The sequence below is a fragment of the Podarcis vaucheri genome (genome assembly GCF_965113315.1).
Source record: "Podarcis vaucheri genome assembly, chromosome: 12".
Lineage (NCBI taxonomy): Eukaryota > Metazoa > Chordata > Lepidosauria > Squamata > Lacertidae > Podarcis > Podarcis vaucheri.
The window spans coordinates 58,348,559-58,366,778 of record NC_138750.1 but is presented as its reverse complement, the minus strand read 5'-3'; the positions used below and the strand labels follow the sequence as shown (position 1 = coordinate 58,366,778).

The 18,220-nt window shown below is 46.8% G+C and overlaps 1 protein-coding gene across 27 annotated transcripts in view; it reads left to right on the top strand.

The window, feature by feature from the left end:
- OBSCN (obscurin, cytoskeletal calmodulin and titin-interacting RhoGEF) overlaps positions 1-18,220 on the top strand; it is a 286,978-nt gene that overhangs the window by 74,177 nt on the left and 194,581 nt on the right. For all 27 annotated transcript variants that reach the window (XM_082192063.1, XM_082192069.1, XM_082192064.1 and 24 more), the window contains 11 exons: positions 997-1,263; positions 2,929-3,041; positions 4,632-4,785; positions 6,954-7,115; positions 8,088-8,192; positions 9,577-9,843; positions 11,972-12,241; positions 13,958-14,224; positions 15,624-15,893; positions 16,037-16,303; positions 17,631-17,900. In XM_082192063.1, coding sequence (XP_082048189.1) covers positions 997-1,263; positions 2,929-3,041; positions 4,632-4,785; positions 6,954-7,115; positions 8,088-8,192; positions 9,577-9,843; positions 11,972-12,241; positions 13,958-14,224; positions 15,624-15,893; positions 16,037-16,303; positions 17,631-17,900 — 2,412 coding nt within the window. The remainder of the gene's footprint in view (positions 1-996; positions 1,264-2,928; positions 3,042-4,631; positions 4,786-6,953; positions 7,116-8,087; positions 8,193-9,576; positions 9,844-11,971; positions 12,242-13,957; positions 14,225-15,623; positions 15,894-16,036; positions 16,304-17,630; positions 17,901-18,220) is intronic.

The window sequence follows — 18,220 nt, the reverse complement described above, 5'->3', positions numbered from 1 at the left end:
TTCATCTAACACATGTAAGTGTGTGAATCAGCCATTAAGCATTTGCAAGAACTCTTACCTGGGTGTTGACTGTGTTTATCTGTGAGGATGACTTCCATCTGTGCCGTTTGTTATGTATATAATTGAATGCCTCAATACATGCTGCTCATCACTAATAATATACCACCAGAAAGTGGCAATACCTGTGTCTGCAGAAGTCACATTGTAGTGCCCAATGCGAGTCAACATCGTATGAGTGCAAGTCACACTCACTTTTATAGAAAAGGGGGACATAGATTAGAAGTATTAGGTGTGGACAAGAATCTACCCTTTGAATCTGGTTGACATACCTTGAGCAAAAATGTGCATATTATTTTGGGTTGTTTTGAAAGCATTCATCGTACACATTTTGGAAGTTCAGAATTATGAAATGCCCCATTCCAATAGGTTTCCAGAATGTTAGGGATCCAAATATCAAATGCCATAGACCCTAGATAATAGACTTCTGAATACTTGGAAACAGAGACATTAGAAATTATGAAGTCTAGACTGTGAGAGGTTTCAAAATAAAAAGCAACACTATACTATACTTTCTTTGCTTGCAGAGAAGCAAGGTGGGAATCTCCCATGGGAGGCCTGTTCAGTGGTGTATTTAGCTTAATTATTAATCCAGGAAGGTTTATGGGTATTTTCCTAGAATGGTTAATCATGTATGCTTAGGTAAAAGACAGAATATTCTTTATTTTGTGCCAACAGTAAGAACATAAGCACACAAGAAAACTGGTGTGCTTAATGTTCTCCTGCCTACCCAGTCCAGCATTCTAGCAGTCAAATGCCTCTGGAAATTTTGAATCAGGGCCTGAAGGAGATCACTACCCCTTGTCTATTTCTTGCTAGTTGAATCCTTGGTGCAGTTTCCAGATGGGCACACCACTTAAATGGGAAGAATGATAAGCCTGGGAATCTTACTTTGGCCCAGACACATCTAATTCTTTGTGATATTGCTTTGTTCCCAAGCGAGACCCATCAAACTGGTGAAAGGCCTTCAGCCAGTAGATACCCATGAGGGGCAGTCTGCTACATTCGAGGTGGAGTTGTCACACGAGAACGTGGAAGTTACCTGGATGAAGGATGGCGTGAGGCTGAAAGCGAAGGACAACTGCTGCATTAGTGTCCAGGGGAAGAAGCATTCGCTGACTCTTTCATCCCTTGAAATTGAGGACTCGGGCCTTGTTGCCTTCAAGGCTGAAAGTCTTCACACAACCGGCAGACTTAATGTGAAAGGTAGGCATTCAGATCTTGGATGTCTTGGTTGTGCAACTCTGTGCGTTGCATGCATGAGACACATCTCCAAAGCACAGGGCCTACTGGCTCTATTGAGCATCAGTTCCATTCAAACGTTTTGCTGACCACAACGTGAACCGCCAATAGAAGCACGCCGTAGGGGGTGCCTAGCAACCACAGGAGTCCCATCCCCAGGTCAGCCCAGAGGTTGTTGGCAAAGCCTTTGTTACGTACTGAGCTTGGATCCTAGAACGATAGGCAGGTAGGATCCTAGAAAGCAGCAACCTGATTGGTCAGCAGGAGCCACCCAATCTGGCTCCAGAAGGAAGTGAATCAGCAACCTGATTGGTCTGCAGGAGCAGCCCAATCAGGCTCCAGGAGGGGAATTGAATCAGCCAATCACATGGGACCCATTGTGTAAATAATGTATATATAGCCAGAGGTTTTGGGGGAAAGCGCTCACTCACAGTTTACCATGAGCTGAAATAAAGAGCATGAAATCAACACTCAACTCCAAGTATATTTCGCCCTTCCTTGTGATAGCTAGGTAACTGCAATACTGCAATACCTCAGGGACCGCCTCTTTCCATATGAACTGACCTGGGCTCTGCAATCATAATCTGAGACCCTTCTCTGTGTGCCTCCTCCTCAAGAGGTCCAGAGGGTATCAACATGAGAACAGGCCTTTTCTGCGGTGGTTTCCCATTTGTGGAATGCTCTCTCCAGGGAGACCTGCCTAGTGCCTTCCTTACACATCTTTAGGTGCCAGATAAAAACTTTTCTCTTCAGCCAAGCATTTGGCTGATTAACATTCTATTGGGTTTAAAAATGTGCTGGCAGGGGTTATTGGTTTGTGTTTGCTTTACTTTGTGTTTTCTATTTTTCTGTTGTGAACCACCCTGAGATTTTTGGATAAGGGCGGTGTAATGGCTATGAGTTACTCGTGCGTAAACTGGTGCCTTTCTCGGTTCATTTGCCTTGTTAAACCTTTCTGACTGCACAGCCCCTTCTCATCGTGGCTGCCTCAGTCGTTGGCAGAATCCGTCAGTGGCCGTTTCTTGAACCTCTTCCAACATAAAAGTTGTTTGACACCCAGTCTCCTCCTCCTCTCACTGGGCGGGAGTCTTCTGCGCAGGGTAGGCGTGGGCAGCAGAGGACCTGGGCTCTCCTCACTGATGTCCAGTGAAGAGTCCTGGAGCCCTCTCTCCACTTCCCCCGTCTGCCCCCCTTTCTCCCTGGTGTTGCGCTGATTAGCTTCCCTCTCTACTGAGTTGTTTCTCCCCCTGCTGCTGGGTCCTTTGCCAGCAGAATCTGTGAGCCTCCCCTTCGCCTCTTGCTCTGATGTCAGTTCCCTGACAGGCGGTGTACTACTACTACTACTACTACTACTACTACTACTAACAATCTGCCCTGGAATCCTTGGATGAAGGGCTTTATTATTATTATTATTATTATTATTATTATTATTATTATTATTATTATTATTATTACTACTACTACTACTACTACTACTATTATTATTATTATTATTATGCCTGAATTGTGGGGTGGACTGGTTCTCTTTCACAGGCATTCTCTTTTCACTGGCATTATTATTATTATTATTTATTATTATTATTTATTATTATCTGCTACTACTACCATTGTTGTTTTTATTTTTGGCAGAACGGCCCGTGAAAATAATTAAACCTTTGCAAGACATTAATGCTCAGAACAAGGATGAAGTAACCTTCGAATGTGAACTTTCCAGGCCTAATGCAGATGTCAAGTGGCGTAAGGTACTGAATTTACTTGCCATGTGACTTTTCCTACTGTGAGGAAATGGGGTCTGATGTGTCACATGGACTCTTCCGTTGCAGAAAGTTCAGGGTGCTGTGTAGTATTTGTGTTTACTTACAAATATGTAGCTTGAACATAGGTGCTTAGCACCCCAACAGATATCCAAAAATATTGCAAAGCTCCGACTCAGCTTTCTGACTCTCAAACTTTCTTAGTTTGAGCTGCCTGTTTAAGCATTTTTACACAGACAGCTTGATGATTTCCCACCCAGCCAAGGGATGGAGAGAGACACACTCGCTATTGTCAAAGTCAGTGAATCTTCATAACATAGGGAGCAACTTAGCCAGAACAAAGTACAAGTCCACGCATACCTGGTAAGCTTCAAGCAACCTATATAGACAGAAAACCCATCTGCAAAAAATGCAGAACCGGGAATCACTGACTCATTAAGAGACCCCCAAAAGTCTTTCAGCTCAAGCTCACCATCCCATAACAGTAATAATCGTAGCAAAACTGGACACTGAGGAGCACTGAAACATTGCACTAAATTGTATCACAAAAACCTCATTCCTCTTGGAAATGTATGACACAGTCTTTCCTCTTGCGTGTCAACACCCCCAATAAAACACAAGTTGACACAAGATTTTAGTTTTAAGGTTTTTGGCATAATTTTGGCCACAACTTTATTAAAATTACAAGCAATGTGAGTGGTTGCTTAGGCATTGGTTGCGACTAGCTGACCCCGCACAGGGACAGACTGACATTCGCCCGCTTGCAAAGTCAGTAAAAAGAAAACATTTTGGGGAGAGAGACGGGACTGGGAACTGTGCCTCACTTCTCCCCAAATGCTCCCAGGGGCTCTTGCCTGGCCCTAGCCCCTTGACAGGGGTTCGGACAAAAGTACGGCGAGCCCCTGGGTTCCCTTAATGGAAAACCCTTGCAGCAGCAGCATTTTGGGGGGGCAGGCACAGCCAATCCATGCCCCTCCACCAACCAACTCCTAAACCAATGCCTAACTGCAACCTTACAAGTTGTGACGATTTGCTACACAGTAGGCAAAAACCAAATGGCACCAGTCAGATGGACAAAATTCCTACCCGGCCCCTGCCCCAAAAGCAGAAAACCCCATGACAGGCATAACAAGGTCAACGCAACATCCCGAAAATTAGGGATGGTGGGGTGGATGATCCGATGCGCACAGTGAAAAGAGGAAGCTCAACGCTGCACGCAGGGTATTTAAAGGCTATGGCTGTCAATCACGAAATGGCAACATATAAATCTCCCCAGCAACAGCAAATTCAGTGAAATGGTGGCTCATTCTCAAATCTGACATTGACTTTCTAGAGTCAGTGGCATCTTTCTTAGGAACACAATGGCAGTTATTAAATTCTGGCAAATCTCCAATGGGGCCTCACGTGTGAATTATATCCTGTCCAAACAGAGTTTTGTGGATCTTGAATGAAAGTATTATAGTACCTTCAAGCAGTGGAATACTTTATTGTTCCACACTGATTTTGGTGAGACAAGAACGCTGCAATTAAGAAGCTTGGTGAGTCTGTTAAAACATGATTTGGACTTCTTCCTTTTAGGATGGAATCGAACTTCGGCCAAATAAAAAAATTGCAGTCTTTGCACGAGGGACCACGAGAAGCCTCACAATTCACAAATGCGAATTTGAAGACAAAGGGAAATATATGTGCGATGCTGTTGACGACAAGAGCTCAGCTAACTTGGTGGTCCATGGTATGTTTCAGTGGGAAGAACAAAAACATTTTCCTTTCCGAATGATTTTGCCTAAAACGCTGCCCAGTCATCAGGCTGATTCACATGTGTATTTATTAAGATTCCATCACTGCTGCGTCAGGTGGTGCCTTGCATGTGAGAAGGAGGAGGGATAAATGTCACAGGTAGAATGTCTGTGTTGCTCAGTGGCCTGGCTTGCACTTCACAGTAAGCCAAACTGTGGCTTTGCTCATCCCCTGTTCCCTGTGTGTTGCAGCAGCTAGTGGTGGTGTAGTGGTTAAGAGCAGTAGTCTTGTAATCTGGTGAACCGGGTTCGATTCCCTGCTCCTCCACATGCAGCTGCTGGGTGACCTTGGGCTAGTCACACTTCTCTGAAGTCTCTCAGCCTCACTCACCTCACAGAGTGTTTGTTGTGAGGGAGGAAGAGAAAGGAGCTTGTTAGCCGCTTTGAGACTCCTTAGGGTAGTGATAAAGCGGGATATCACATCCAAACTCTTTTTCTTCTTCTTCTACGCCAAGATCTGGTTTAGTATGTAACTTAACCCCAGGATCATGGTTAAGGTCTCTCCTCCTTAGGTCTGTCCAATTGTTGCCCATCAGTGGTACCACCACTGTGCTTGTAAGTGCAGGATGTAGATGAAAGGCAAGGGAGCATCTCAGGGAAGGAGGAAAAAACCATCTACTCAAAGGTACATCTAGCATAGCATCTCATTCTCACAGTAGCCACCTGGGTGCTTACAGAAAGTCCACCAGCAGGCGAGCCTGAAAACATGGTCCATTCTGTTCTGTTAATACCGACAGCATCAGGTGTGCCTGTGTGCGTATGTATAATTAAAAGGCATGCTAAACAGGATTCTCATTTTTCCTCTTTTTAGCATAAATTGAACTAATGGACACTATCATAAAGGTGGAGTAGAATGTATATTGAAAGTGCTGATATCTACAGTTAGACTGTGTAATTGCTCTGCAATTGCTCCATTAAGAACCTTTGGTATGTGATGAAACTTTCTGTATTTTTTAACTACTACTAAATGATAAACGGGACACAGGTGGCGCTGTGGGTTAAACCACAGAGCCTAGGACTTGCCGATCAGAAGGTCGGCGGTTCGAATCCCCGCGACAGGGTGAGCTCCCGTTGCTCAGTCCCTGCTCCTGCCAACCTAGCAGTTCGAAAGCACGTCAAAGTGCAAGTAGATAAATAGGTACCGCTCCAGCAGGAAGGTCAACAGCGTTTCAGTGAGCTGCTCTAGTTCGTCAGAAGCGGCTTAGTCATGCTGGCCACATGACCCAGAAGCTGTACACCAGCTCCCTCGGCCAATAAAGTGAGATGAGCGCCACAACCCCAGAATCGGCCACGACTGGACCTAATGGTCAGGGGTCCCTTTACCTTTACCTTTACTAAATGATAAAGACTCTCCTCCCTGAAAGAGAGGGGAGTGGTTGTGGGCGGGAGCCCGAGCACCGCCCAGCAGGGGCCGTGGCCCCCTGCCTCCAGCTCACCTAGCTGGCGCTCACGCCCCCCCGGTGGCCACCCAACCAGGTGCCGTGGAGGGGGCGTGTTCAGCAGCCTTTTGCTGCAGCGCCAGCCTCTCCCTGGCCTCATTCCTCGTCGTCCCCTCATGAGGCATTGCACCCCTAAATACAGATAATTTCCATTAGAAATAATGAACTGTTGCGAGACTGACGGAAGCCCAAAGAACGAAAGAACGAAAAACACGAAAAAATGAAATATTTAAGAAATGTCAGTTTATTAGGAAAATGGGTGACATGGAAGAGGTAATTTTTAAAAACATTTGTGTTTGATCTGTAAAGTATTAGTTTAATAATGAATGACTTAATGTCATTTTATTTATGATTTTCTTTTTTCTTTATTAAGACTTAACTGTATCGGTGTATGATATTTATGTTTCTGTTTTTCATTTTTCTTTTCTTTTTCTCTTTTCTTTTTTGTAACCTTTCTTAATTTCTTATTTCTTTTTCAAGTTTGTAAGTTTTGATTTGTACATATTTGCAATAAAATTTAAAAAAGAAAGAAAGAAAGAAAGAAAGAAAGAAAGAGGAAGGACAGAGGAGCAGGCCAAAAGGAACACATTTTGCCTGGGTACAACTTATTCCAGAAGTCAGTAGGAGCAAATATTCCAGTAAAATACCTCTTTGTAACCCCTTAGCCCGAGATATCAAGATAGTGAAGCCACTGGAAGATGTGGAGGTGAGCGAGAAAGAGAGTGCTTCCTTCACCTGCGAGATTTCACACGATGAGGTTGAAACCCAGTGGTTCAGCAACGAAAACAAGATCCGGGCCGGAGAAAACATCAGGTTGCGCCAGGACGGTAGGAAAGGGGACAGCCGATGAGTAGAAACATTGGATTTGTTTTCATGTTGGAAGGGCATGTGGGGGAAGACCACTGGAAAGCGAGTCTGAACTGTTTAGGTCTCCTGCATAACTAAAGCTTGAGGGCACACCTTCAGATCATATGCATATCAGTTATACAGTGGACGTTCGTGTTATATACTGAAGTTCTCACCCTGGGCCAGCAGGGGGATACTGTAGATAGTTTTCACTCAGGTCTACATATGCAAATAAGGGATTGAAAGTGACGTTCAGTGATTGGATAGTTACAGAAAGTGGTTACTGTTACGTTGTACTGGAGCTCTATATAAGCACGCTGGCTGAACCCTTCAGTTCAGTTCTGTTCTGACCTGTGAATAAACAAGAGCTGTTTGGAGAATCACTGTGTCATCTGATATGTTCACCCACAACATAACAGTTCGGGTTGCAAATGTGATCCGTGCAGGATGCATGTTCGCAACCCGCAGTGGCGTGTCTGCACATGTACGGGTTGCGATTTGGCGCTTCTGCACATGCATGACCCACAAAACCCGGAAGTAACCTGTTCTGGTACTTCCGGGTTTCAGCGGTTCCGTAACCAGAAAAAATGCAACCTGAAGTGTCTGTAACCCGAGGTATGACTATATACCAGTTTGAGTGTTGTGGCTTTCCCCAAATAATTATGGGAAGTGTTGTTTGACAAAGGTGCTAAGAATTCTCAGATGGATATATCTAGTCTACTTACAGAGCTATAAACCCCATGATTCTCTGGGCTAAGGAAATGGATATTAGACCATGTCCTCTAGGGTTAAGGGGATTCTTGTGTTGTGGGATTTACTACTAAAAATGTGCTTTCTGTGTCCTCTTGGGCAGTACGAGAGGCTACAATGGGATTAAGGAGCGGGTGACTAAGGTGTGGTACAGATCTCAAAACTGATGGCCCGTAACTGTGAGTTTGTGTCTGTGTTCACAGGGAAAAGCTACGCACTAGTCTACAGAAGTGTGGAGATGGAGGATTCAGCAGAAATCAAATTTGTTGCTGAGAAAGCAGAATCCCGGGCAAAACTTAAAGTAAAAGGTAATTATGATGGCATTGTATTGCAGTGTGGCTTATTTGTTGTTGTTACTGTTTAGTCATTTAGTCGTGTCCGACTCTTTGTGACCCCATGGACCAGAGCACACCAGGCACTCCTGTCTTCCACTGCCTCCTGCTGTTTGGTCAAACTCATGCTGGTAGCTTCGAGAACACTGTCCAACCATCTCGTCCTCTGTCGTCCCCCCAACATCAGGGTCTTTTCCAGGGAGTCTTCTCTTCTCATGAGGTGGCCAAAGTATTGGAGTCTCAGCTTCAGGATCTGTCCTTCCAGTGAGCACTCAGGGCTGATTTCCTTAAGAATCGATAGGTTTGATCTTCTTGTAGTCCACCGGACTCTCAAGTGTCTCCTCCAGCACCAGAATTCAAAGGCATCAATTCTTCGGCAATCAGCCTTCTTTATGGTCCAGCTCTCACTTCCATACATCAGTACTCGGAAAACCATAGTTTTCACTATATGGACCTTTGTTGGCAAGGTGATGTCTCTGCTTTTTAAGATGTTGTCTAGGTTTGTCATTGCTTTTCTCCCAAGAAGCAGGCATCTTTTGATTTCATGACTGCCGTCACCATCTGCAGTGATCATGGAGCCCAAGAAAGTAAAATCTCTCACTGCCTCCATTTCTTCCCCTTCTATTTGTCAGGAGGTGATGGGACCAGTGATGGGTGGCTTATTAGTCTTTCTTAAAAAGCACCTTCAGTTTGGCTAATTTCCTGAACAGCTCAGGACCACAATACCTCAATGACTGCCTCTCCCCATATAAACCGACCCAGACCCTGTGATCATAATCTGAGGGCCTTCTTTGTGTGCCTCCTCCATGAGAGTTCGGGAAGGTGGCAAGACGAGAACGGGGCCTTTTCTGCAGTGGCTCCCTGTTTGTAAAATGCTCTCCCCAGGGAGGCTTGCCTAGCACCTTCATTATACGTTTTTAGGTGCCAGGTGAAAATGAATACAGTGGTGCCCCGCAAGACGAATGCCTCGCAAGACGGAAAACTCGCTAGACGAAAGAGTTTTCTGTTTTGGAGGTGCTTCACAAAATGAATTTCCTATGGGCTTGCTTCGCAATACGACAATGTCTTGCGAGTTCCTGCTGGTTTTTTCCCCTTTTTTCTAAGCCGCTAAGCTGCTTATCAGCTGATCCGATCAGCAGATAAGCCGCTAAAAGCCGCTAAAAGCGCTAATAGCGCTAATCCGCTAATCCGTCAATGGGCTTGCTTTGCAAGACAAAAAACCCGCTAGACGAAGAGAATCACAGAATGGATTCTTTTCATCCTGCGAGGCACCACTGTATCAAATGTTTTGAACTTCCTAAAGCACTATATCGATTCAAAGCAGTAGTGCTAGCAATGATGTTTCTTTGTCGTCCTTTAGAACTGCCTGTAAGGTTTGTGAAACCTCTCCGCGTAAAGATTGCAATTGAGAAGCACCGGGGCTTTCTGGAGTGCCAAGTGTCTCGCCGCAATGCTGAGGTCAAGTGGTACAAGGATAACAAACTGATCCAACCTGGCGAAAAGTATGAGATTGTCAGCGACGGGGTCTACAGGAAGCTCATAATCAATGAGACAGAGTTTGCTGATGAAGGCATTTACACCTGTGATGCCATCGACGACAAAAGCAGTGCTCAGTTTTATGTGGAAGGTACTAACTTGTTCTCAGCTGGAATATGTGGAGGGGAGCCATGAAACTGAGTAGTCGTGCCATTTATCTAAATATCGCAAGATGGGTGGGTGGAATTCCCAAAGCCACCCCTGCCCTTCTTTCCAGACAAGGTGTTGTGGAAATGCAGGCAAAATATTTGCCCAGTTCTTTTTTTAAAATTAATTAAAAATTTTTTATTAACATATAAAACACATACATTTACATTTACACAATACACATACACAACACACTACCTTATTTTCATAACATAAAACATACCTACAATAGTCTATATAATATCTACCTATACTGTACATATCAACATACCTACACACCGACCCCACCCGGACATCTGCCAAGTGATTTGCCTTCCAGCCGTTCTTGTTATGCTATTTTATTTTTCCAACCAGCTTAAACGCATTTCATTATTTCTTTAATCTCTTCTTCTATCTTGACTTTACTCTCCTTTCACTCTAATCATTTTCTGGATTCACTCAGTATCTGTCAGAAATTCTACTTTTTCCACATAAATTTTGATGTATTCCTTAAAGATAGCCCACTCCTTATTCACTTTTTGTACCATATTTCCTCTTATCCTCCCTGTTAGTTTGGCAATATGGAAGTACCGTATTTTTTGCACCATAACACTCACTTTATTCCTCCTAGAAAGTAAGGGGAAATGTCTGTGCGTGTTATAGAGGGAATGCCTACGGGTGGCATGCCTACGGATTTCCTCCTCTAAAAACTATGTGCGTGTTATGGTTGGGTGCGTGTTATAGAGTGAAAAATACGGTATTCCATCATTTTAGATAGCCAGTCTATTTTAGTTGGGACGCTGCTGCTTTTCCAATTTTTGGCAATCGATAACCTTCCTGCCATAGTTGCATACATAAATATTGGTCTGCAGTTTTGGGTCCTACCTACAGGTGACCAAATAGTCATTACTGAACTAGAGCCAGGTTCATTACATTGCTGGTTCTGAACTGACAGTTTCTCCTGCTGTTGATCCAGAATGTTAGGCACACAACTTGAAGTGTAGGAACTGACATTTCTTTAAAAACTTCCTCATTTGCGCCCCCCCTAACCCCTAACCTGCGAGTTGCCGCTGGCGCTGCCGCCCAAACGACGCCGCTTGCCCGGAGGAGGAGCGGGGCAGAGAGGCGAGGAAAATGCAACGGCCTAGCAGCTGCAGCAGCACCGTCGGAGGCGGGGCTGTGAGGAGGGGCTGCCTGGCGCGTCCTCCGCGGCGAGCGCTGAGAGCCGCTGCCTGCCGGGCGCCTTCAGCCCGGACGTGCGCACAGCTCGTTGGTTCCGCGAGACATGCGGCTCCGCTACAGCCTGCGCCCGCGGCTCTTCGGCGACTCCGGAGGCAGCGAGCGCGCCCCCCCCGATGTTGCGCCCGGTGCGGCCGGCACCCCTGGCACCCCCCACGCTACGCCACTGGTCAGGGGTGATGGGATTTGTAGTCCAGCAACACTGACGTGAAGGCCACAGGCTACCCACACTGGGCCTACAACAAGAGCCGGAAGAGGAGTCAGAAATTGGCTAGTTTTGCTCTTAGTGGCAAGCTGAAGGGTTTAAAAATATGCTTTGTTGTTTAGTCATTTAGTCGTGTCTGACTCTTCGTGACCCCCTGGACCAGAGCACACCAGGCACTTCTGTCTTCCACTGCCTCCCGCAGTTTGGTCAAACTCATGCTGGTAGCTTCGCTTCCAGCATCATAATTTTTATATGCCTGTTGTCTTTGTCCATGGAGTTTTCTTGGCAGGGATACTGGAGTGGCTTGCCGGTTTCTCCTCCAGGTGGATCACGTTTGGTCAAAACTCTCCACTATGACCTGTTCATCTTGGGTGACTTGCTCGGCATAGTTCATAGCTTCTCTGAGTTATTCAAGCCCCTTCGCCACGGCAAGGCAGTGATCCATGAAGGGGTAAAAATATGCTACTGCATATTAATTTTTATTTCCTGCTCCTCTTGTCCTAAGCTGGACCAAGGAGCCCAGCAATGTTCAAATCTCAACATTATGATGATTTTAAATAGCTGTTAATAAGCCACCACTACACGGTCTGCATGGAGGCAGCAGGATGGACCTTTGACCTTTTTCTCTTTGGCTCCTCCTTGTCCTCAGAGCAATCCATCAATATTGTGAAGGAGCTGAGGGATGTGGAGGTCAGTGAGCCAGCGGAAGCCAGGTTTGAGTGCGAAATCTCCATTGAGTCTGTCAAGCCCCCCAAATGGTCTCTCCGCGGAGAACTCCTGCAGGCCGGCAAGGATGTTGTGATAGAACAGGAGAGGAGGCTGCACCGCCTGATCCTGAGGAAGACTGACGTAGAGATGACAGGCACCATTCAGTTTGCCATTGGCAAAGCAAAGTCCACAGCGAACTTGGTGGTGAAAGGTAAGTCACATCTTCCTCAGAACTTGAAACAGCAGCAGCAGCAGCAGGTCTGTTCAGGGTGGTTCTTGAGGAGAAGGCAGGGGGGCTTTTAGATGAGCAACGTTCAGCGGCGCAAGGATGGCAAAGAGATTCAGAGGAGCCAAAAGTACGACCTCTGCGAGGAGGGGACCCGCTCCGTATTGATCATCCACAATACCTCAGTCAAGGATAGTATTGTGATGGCCTGGGACTCGGGCTCAAACTCAGAACCAGAAGAGTCTCGGTCCGCACCGGATCCTCTGCCTCAGGAGGCATCTGAACTGAGTCTGGGGCCTGATTCTGAAGAGCCCCAGTCTGAACAGGTTCCCCTGCAACAAGCACCAGCTGGGCCGAGTCAGGGGCCTGAGCCTGCGCTGGCTCCAGATGCGGGGATGACCTCGTTGCCTCCAGCTGGGCCATCACTTACAGCTGCTCCACTACCGGTTGGGTCAGGGGAGGCTGAGGCGGCCTCTGGGTCTGGTAACCCACCGATGTCTCCCGAGCTGCAGAGACTAAGGTCTGAGAGAAGGAGAGACCTGAGTACTTGCAGGAGGAGTGCTTGCCTTCGGGCAAAACAGGGAGGTGAGTCACAGGGGGATCAGGACTGGCCGTTACCCCAGCAAAGATAAAAGGCTGCCAGACCCCACCCCAGGTTGTGGGAGCAACATTGCTGCTACTTATCTGTTATTCTGTGACTGGTTTCCTGCCTTGGCCCTATTGGACTGACTCCTCATGGAATCCTTGGATTTGGGATCGGACCTGGACCGCGTTGTTCGGTTTAATCCCCGGGCCCAGCACAAGTATGAGTCAACCTAGCAATACAGTTCTATGGTTCTTTACCCCTTCATGAATTGGTAAAGGTAAAGGAACCCTGGATGGTTAAGTCCAGTCAAAGGTGACTATGGGGTTGCGACGCTCATCTCACTTTCAGGCTGAGGGAGCCAGTGGTTGTCCACAGACAGCTTTCCGGGTCATGTGGCCAGCAGGACTAAACCGCTTCTGGCTCAACGGGTGACCGTGACGGAAACCAGAGCGCACGGAAACACCGTTTACCTTCCTGCCACAGCAGTACAGTGGTACCTCGCAAGACGAATGCCTCGCAAGACAAAAAACTCGCTAGACGAAAGGGTTTTTTGTTTTTTGAGCTGCTTCGCAAGACGATTTTCGCTATGGGCTTGCTTCGCAAGATCGAAACGTCTTGCAAGTTTGTTTCCTTTTTCTTAACACCGTTAATACAGTTGCGACTTGACTTCGAGGAGCAACTCATAGAACGCGGTGTGGTAGCCTTTTTTGAGGGTTTTAAAGACTTTGGTGATTTTTGAAGCTTTTCCAAAACTTTCCCGACACCATGCTTCGCAAGATGACAAAACTCGTGGAACGAATTAATTTCGTCTTGCGAGGCACCACTGTACCTATCTAATTGCACTGGCGTGCTTTCAAACTGCTAGGTTGGGACAGAGCAACGGAAGCCCACTCTGTTGCAGGGATTCGAACTGTTGACCTTCCAATTGGCAAGCCCAAGAGGCTCAGTGGTTTAGACCACAGCGCCACCAGCGTCCCTCCTTCATGCATTAACTAGCAGTTGTGCATAGTTCTCCTAGATCTAATTCAATGCCACTCCCATAGTTTCCCCTAGATCTGATTCATTGCAACTTCTTCTTTGTCCATGATGACCCTCCTTGCTCCTTCTCTTTGTAGATCTTCAAGTGACTATTACCAGGCACCTAGAAGACAAGGTTGTCCAGGAAACCCACTCGGTTGTCCTTTCTTGTGAGTTCAAGCCTTCTCCAAAGGTTGTAGAATGGTACAAAGACCACACCCTCATCGAGCCCTCAGAGAGGTTTAAGCTCAAGAGGGATAAGAACACAGCAGAGCTAAAAATCCTGAAGTTGTCTGTTGGAGATTCTGGTGTTTACAAATGCAAAGCTGGGACTTCAGAGACCAAGGCCTCACTGACCATTCTGGGTACGTAGGTGAAACAATGGAGGGAAGGTGAGGGGAGTCCAGCCTTGTTTTATGTGCAGGGAAAGAAATTAGCAATTTTCTCATGTGTCTACTTACTATTAGAAATTGGGTGAAATCCGATAAGTGAATAATTTTTAGTGACATGTCTTTATGCCGCATTAAGGCAGCAATAATGCATAGAAAAGGCACTATCCTCTGGTACCTTTGAAAGATGTCAATAAATGCCCCCCCCCCAAATGCAAGGGAGACTGTTGCCTCTTTTTGCCCAGTTCCTGTTTGCCTTGACTCAGTGTGATGGCCTGGGACTTGGGCTCGGACTCGGAACCTCTGCCTCAGGCGGCATCTGAAGCAAGTCTGGGTCCTGATTCTGAAGAGCCCCAGTCTGCACAGGTTCCCCTGCAACAAGCCCCAGCTGGGCCCTGGCTCCAGATGCGGGGATGACCTTATTGCCCTCAGCTGGGCAATCACTTACAGCTGCTCCACTACCCGTTGGGTCGGGAGAGGCTGAGGTGGCCTCTGAGTCTAGTAACCCACCAACATCTCCCAAGCTGCAAAGGCTTAGGTCTGAGAGAAGGAGAGACCTGAGTACTCACAGGAGGAGTGCTGGCCTTCGGGCGAGACAGGGAGGTGAGTCACCGTGGGATCAGGACCAGCCATTACCCCGACAGAGATAAAAGCCTGTCGGAGCCCTCCCCAGGTTGCAGGAGCAACATTGCTGTTTGCTGGAACCTGCCTGTGACCCTGTGCCTGACCTTGCCTGGTTTCCTGCCTTGACCCTGTCGGACTGACTGTTTGTGGAATCCTTGGATTCGGGACCGGACCTGGACCGCATTGCTCAGGTTTACCCCCGGGCCCAGCACACTCAGCCTCTCCTAAGTTGAAGCCACTCTGACATACCTCCATGTCAGCCCATCTGTCATATACCACAACCCCACAACAGCCATTTTGCTACTGGCACCCATGGAATGTTCTCAAAATTCCAAGTGTGCCCACTGGCCCGAGAAGGTTGCTGCTACCTGCTCAGGTTGCAGGTTAGAAAGGGAATTTACAATGCAGAGTGTGTTGTGACAACCTGTAATGTATTGGAGAATGGTGCATTCCTCAGGAGAATGGAATGAGCTTGCTTACTTGGAGTGTGGGGAGGAAGAAGCCATAAGACAGGGGAGGACATTTCTTAGGCAGCAGATGGAGAATCTGAGATGTTCAGGAAAATATTTTATTTGCTATCGTGGCCCTTTGGATTCTCTGAAAATGCTATGTGGGAAACTGCCTTTGCGTATAGAATGGAGGCCGCAAGAAGTTTGCAACGTGCTGTTTTGCAGAGCTGGAGATGGTTCTGGTAAGTTAGCACCTTGTACTGTGGAACCTCATTGTGTGCCTAATCCCTCCCCTCAAACAGAACGCAAAGTGGAGATAACGAAGCATCTGGAAGATGTGGAAATTGAGGAGGAGAACTGTGCCTTCTTCTCCTGTGAGCTGTCTGAAGACATTGACGACGTGGAATGGTTCCTCAATGACACACACCTCTTCCCCAACAACTTCAATGAGATCAAGAAACTGGGCACCTCTCACAGCCTGATGCTCAAACACGTCATGCCAGAAGATGCCGGGTCAGTGACGATCAAGGTTCAGAAGAAAGTCACCGAGAGTGCTCGGCTGAAGGTGAAAGGTGAGTTTCCTTTTTTCACCTAAGGGCCTTGGTCCTCGCTTTCCTTACAATCATGCTGCTGTATGAGTTTTGTGAAATAGGTAACACCCGGAAAGTTGGATCTAAACATTGCCGTTTCCTTTCCTTGTTGCACCGTTCTTCAGAGAAGCCTGCCGTCTTCATGAAGTCCCTGGATGATGTTGCTGCAGAGGAGCGCAGTACAGTCAGCCTGGAGTGTGAGGTCTCCAAGGCAAAGGTCAAGCCCATCTGGAAGAAGGAGGGTGTGGAACTCACCCCAAGCGACAAGTATGAGATGTTGCAGGCTGGGAAGACGCTGGGTCTCATTATCCATGACCTCGACAAGGCTGATGCTGGCTTGTATACATGTGACCTTGGTACAGAGGTGGCCAAGTCTAGAGTCAGCGTCCAAGGTAGGGGCTGCTGCATTGTGAAGTCCGGAACTGTAGACTTGCAGGGTGTAAACATGCACCCCCACGAAGCCCCACAAACCAGACCACAAGCGGAGGGCCAAAGCAAATGTGCGCCAGCTTTGTGCATCTTTTGCCATCTTTTCTTGTCCTTTCTAGGGTTCTAACACACCAGAATGTTACGGAAGACAATACAGTGGTACCTCAGGTTACATACGCTTCAGGTTACATATGCTTCAGGTTAGTGACTCCGCTAACCCAGAAATAGTGCTTCAGGTTAAGAACTTTGCTTCAGGATGAGAATACAAATCGTGCTCTGGTGGCGCGGTGGCAGCGGGGGGCCCCATTAGCTAAAGTGGTGCTTCAGGTTAAGAACAGTTTTAGGTTAAGAACGGACCTCTGGAACGAATTAAGTACTTAACCCGAGGTACCACTGTACTCATGAACATGAAATTTATTAAGGTCAGAGACCAGCTTGAGAAACACAAATGGAACTACAATCCCAATAGCAAAACAAACATTTAAAACAATATACAACAATGGATTTTAAGTTTAAAAGTGTGATAGGCATGTTGTTGTTGCTGTTTAGTCGTTTAGTCGTGTCCGACTCTTCATGACCCCATGGACCAGAGCACGCCAGGCACTCCTGTCTTCCACTGCCTCCTGCAGATTGGTCAAACTCATGCTGGTAGCTTTGAGAACACTGTCCCACCATCTCATCCTCTGCCGTCCCCTTCTCCTTGTGCCCTCCATCTTTCCCAACATCAGGGTCTTTTCCAGGGAGTCTTCTCTTCTCATGATTTGGCCAAAGTACTAGAGCTTCAGCTTCAGGATCTGTCCTTCCAGTGAGCACTCAGGGCTGATTTCCTTCAGAATGGAGAGGTTTGATCTTCTTGCAGTCCATGGGACTCTCAAGAGTCTCCTCCAGCACCAGAATTCAAAAGCATCCATTCTTTGGCGATCAGCCTTCTTTATGGTCCAGCTCTCACTTCCATACATCACTACTGGGAAAACCATAGCTTTTACTATACGTACCTTTGTTGGCAAGGTGATGTCTCTGCTTTTTAATAGGCATATAAACACATAAAAACTTTAAAAAAGTCTACCTTAGAGAAATGACCCATGACAATACACTTTTTAAATAACAAATGCATTCAAATGCATCCAAAGAGCTTTTTTCTGTTTATACTTCCTCTGTGGCAATGCCCTGGGGATTTCTTAGTCATGCTCTCTGTTTGCACAGGGGTTCCACTGTTCTCATTCTTGCATTGTGCTTTCCTTGTGTACGGTGCCAAAGTCTCTCTGATAACCCTTTTATCTCTGTTCTTAGAACTGAACATCGGCGTCACCAAACGCCTCAAGAACACGGAAGTCCTGGAAGGGGAGAGTTGTAGCTTTGAATGTGTTCTCTCCCACGAAAGCGCTGAAGATTGCCGCTGGCTCATCAACGGAACTGAAGTGGGCCACGAGGGACGGGTTAGAGCATTCAACAAAGGGAGGAAATACACTCTCAATATTAAAAAAGCAATGGCTACTGATGCTGGAGAGGTTGTTTTCTCGCTTGGTGACTTAAGCTCCAAAGCCACTCTAGTCGTGAAAGGTGCGTAGAGGAAATTTGGTTGTGCATCTTAAGCAGGAACATCTGTTTGGTACATGGACAGTCTCAACAGATTATAAAATGGCACTATTTAGTTTATTTATTTATGAAAATATATCCCCGCGACGGGGTGAGCTCCCGTTGCTTGGTCACTGCTCCTGCCAACCTAGCAGTTCGAAAGCACCTCAAAGTGCAAGTAGATAAATAGGTACCGTTCTGGTGGGAAGGTAAATGTGTTTCTGTGCGCTGCTCTGGTTTGCCAGAAGTGGCTTAGTCCTGCTGGCCACATGACCTGGAAGCTGTACGCCGGCTCCCTTGGCCAG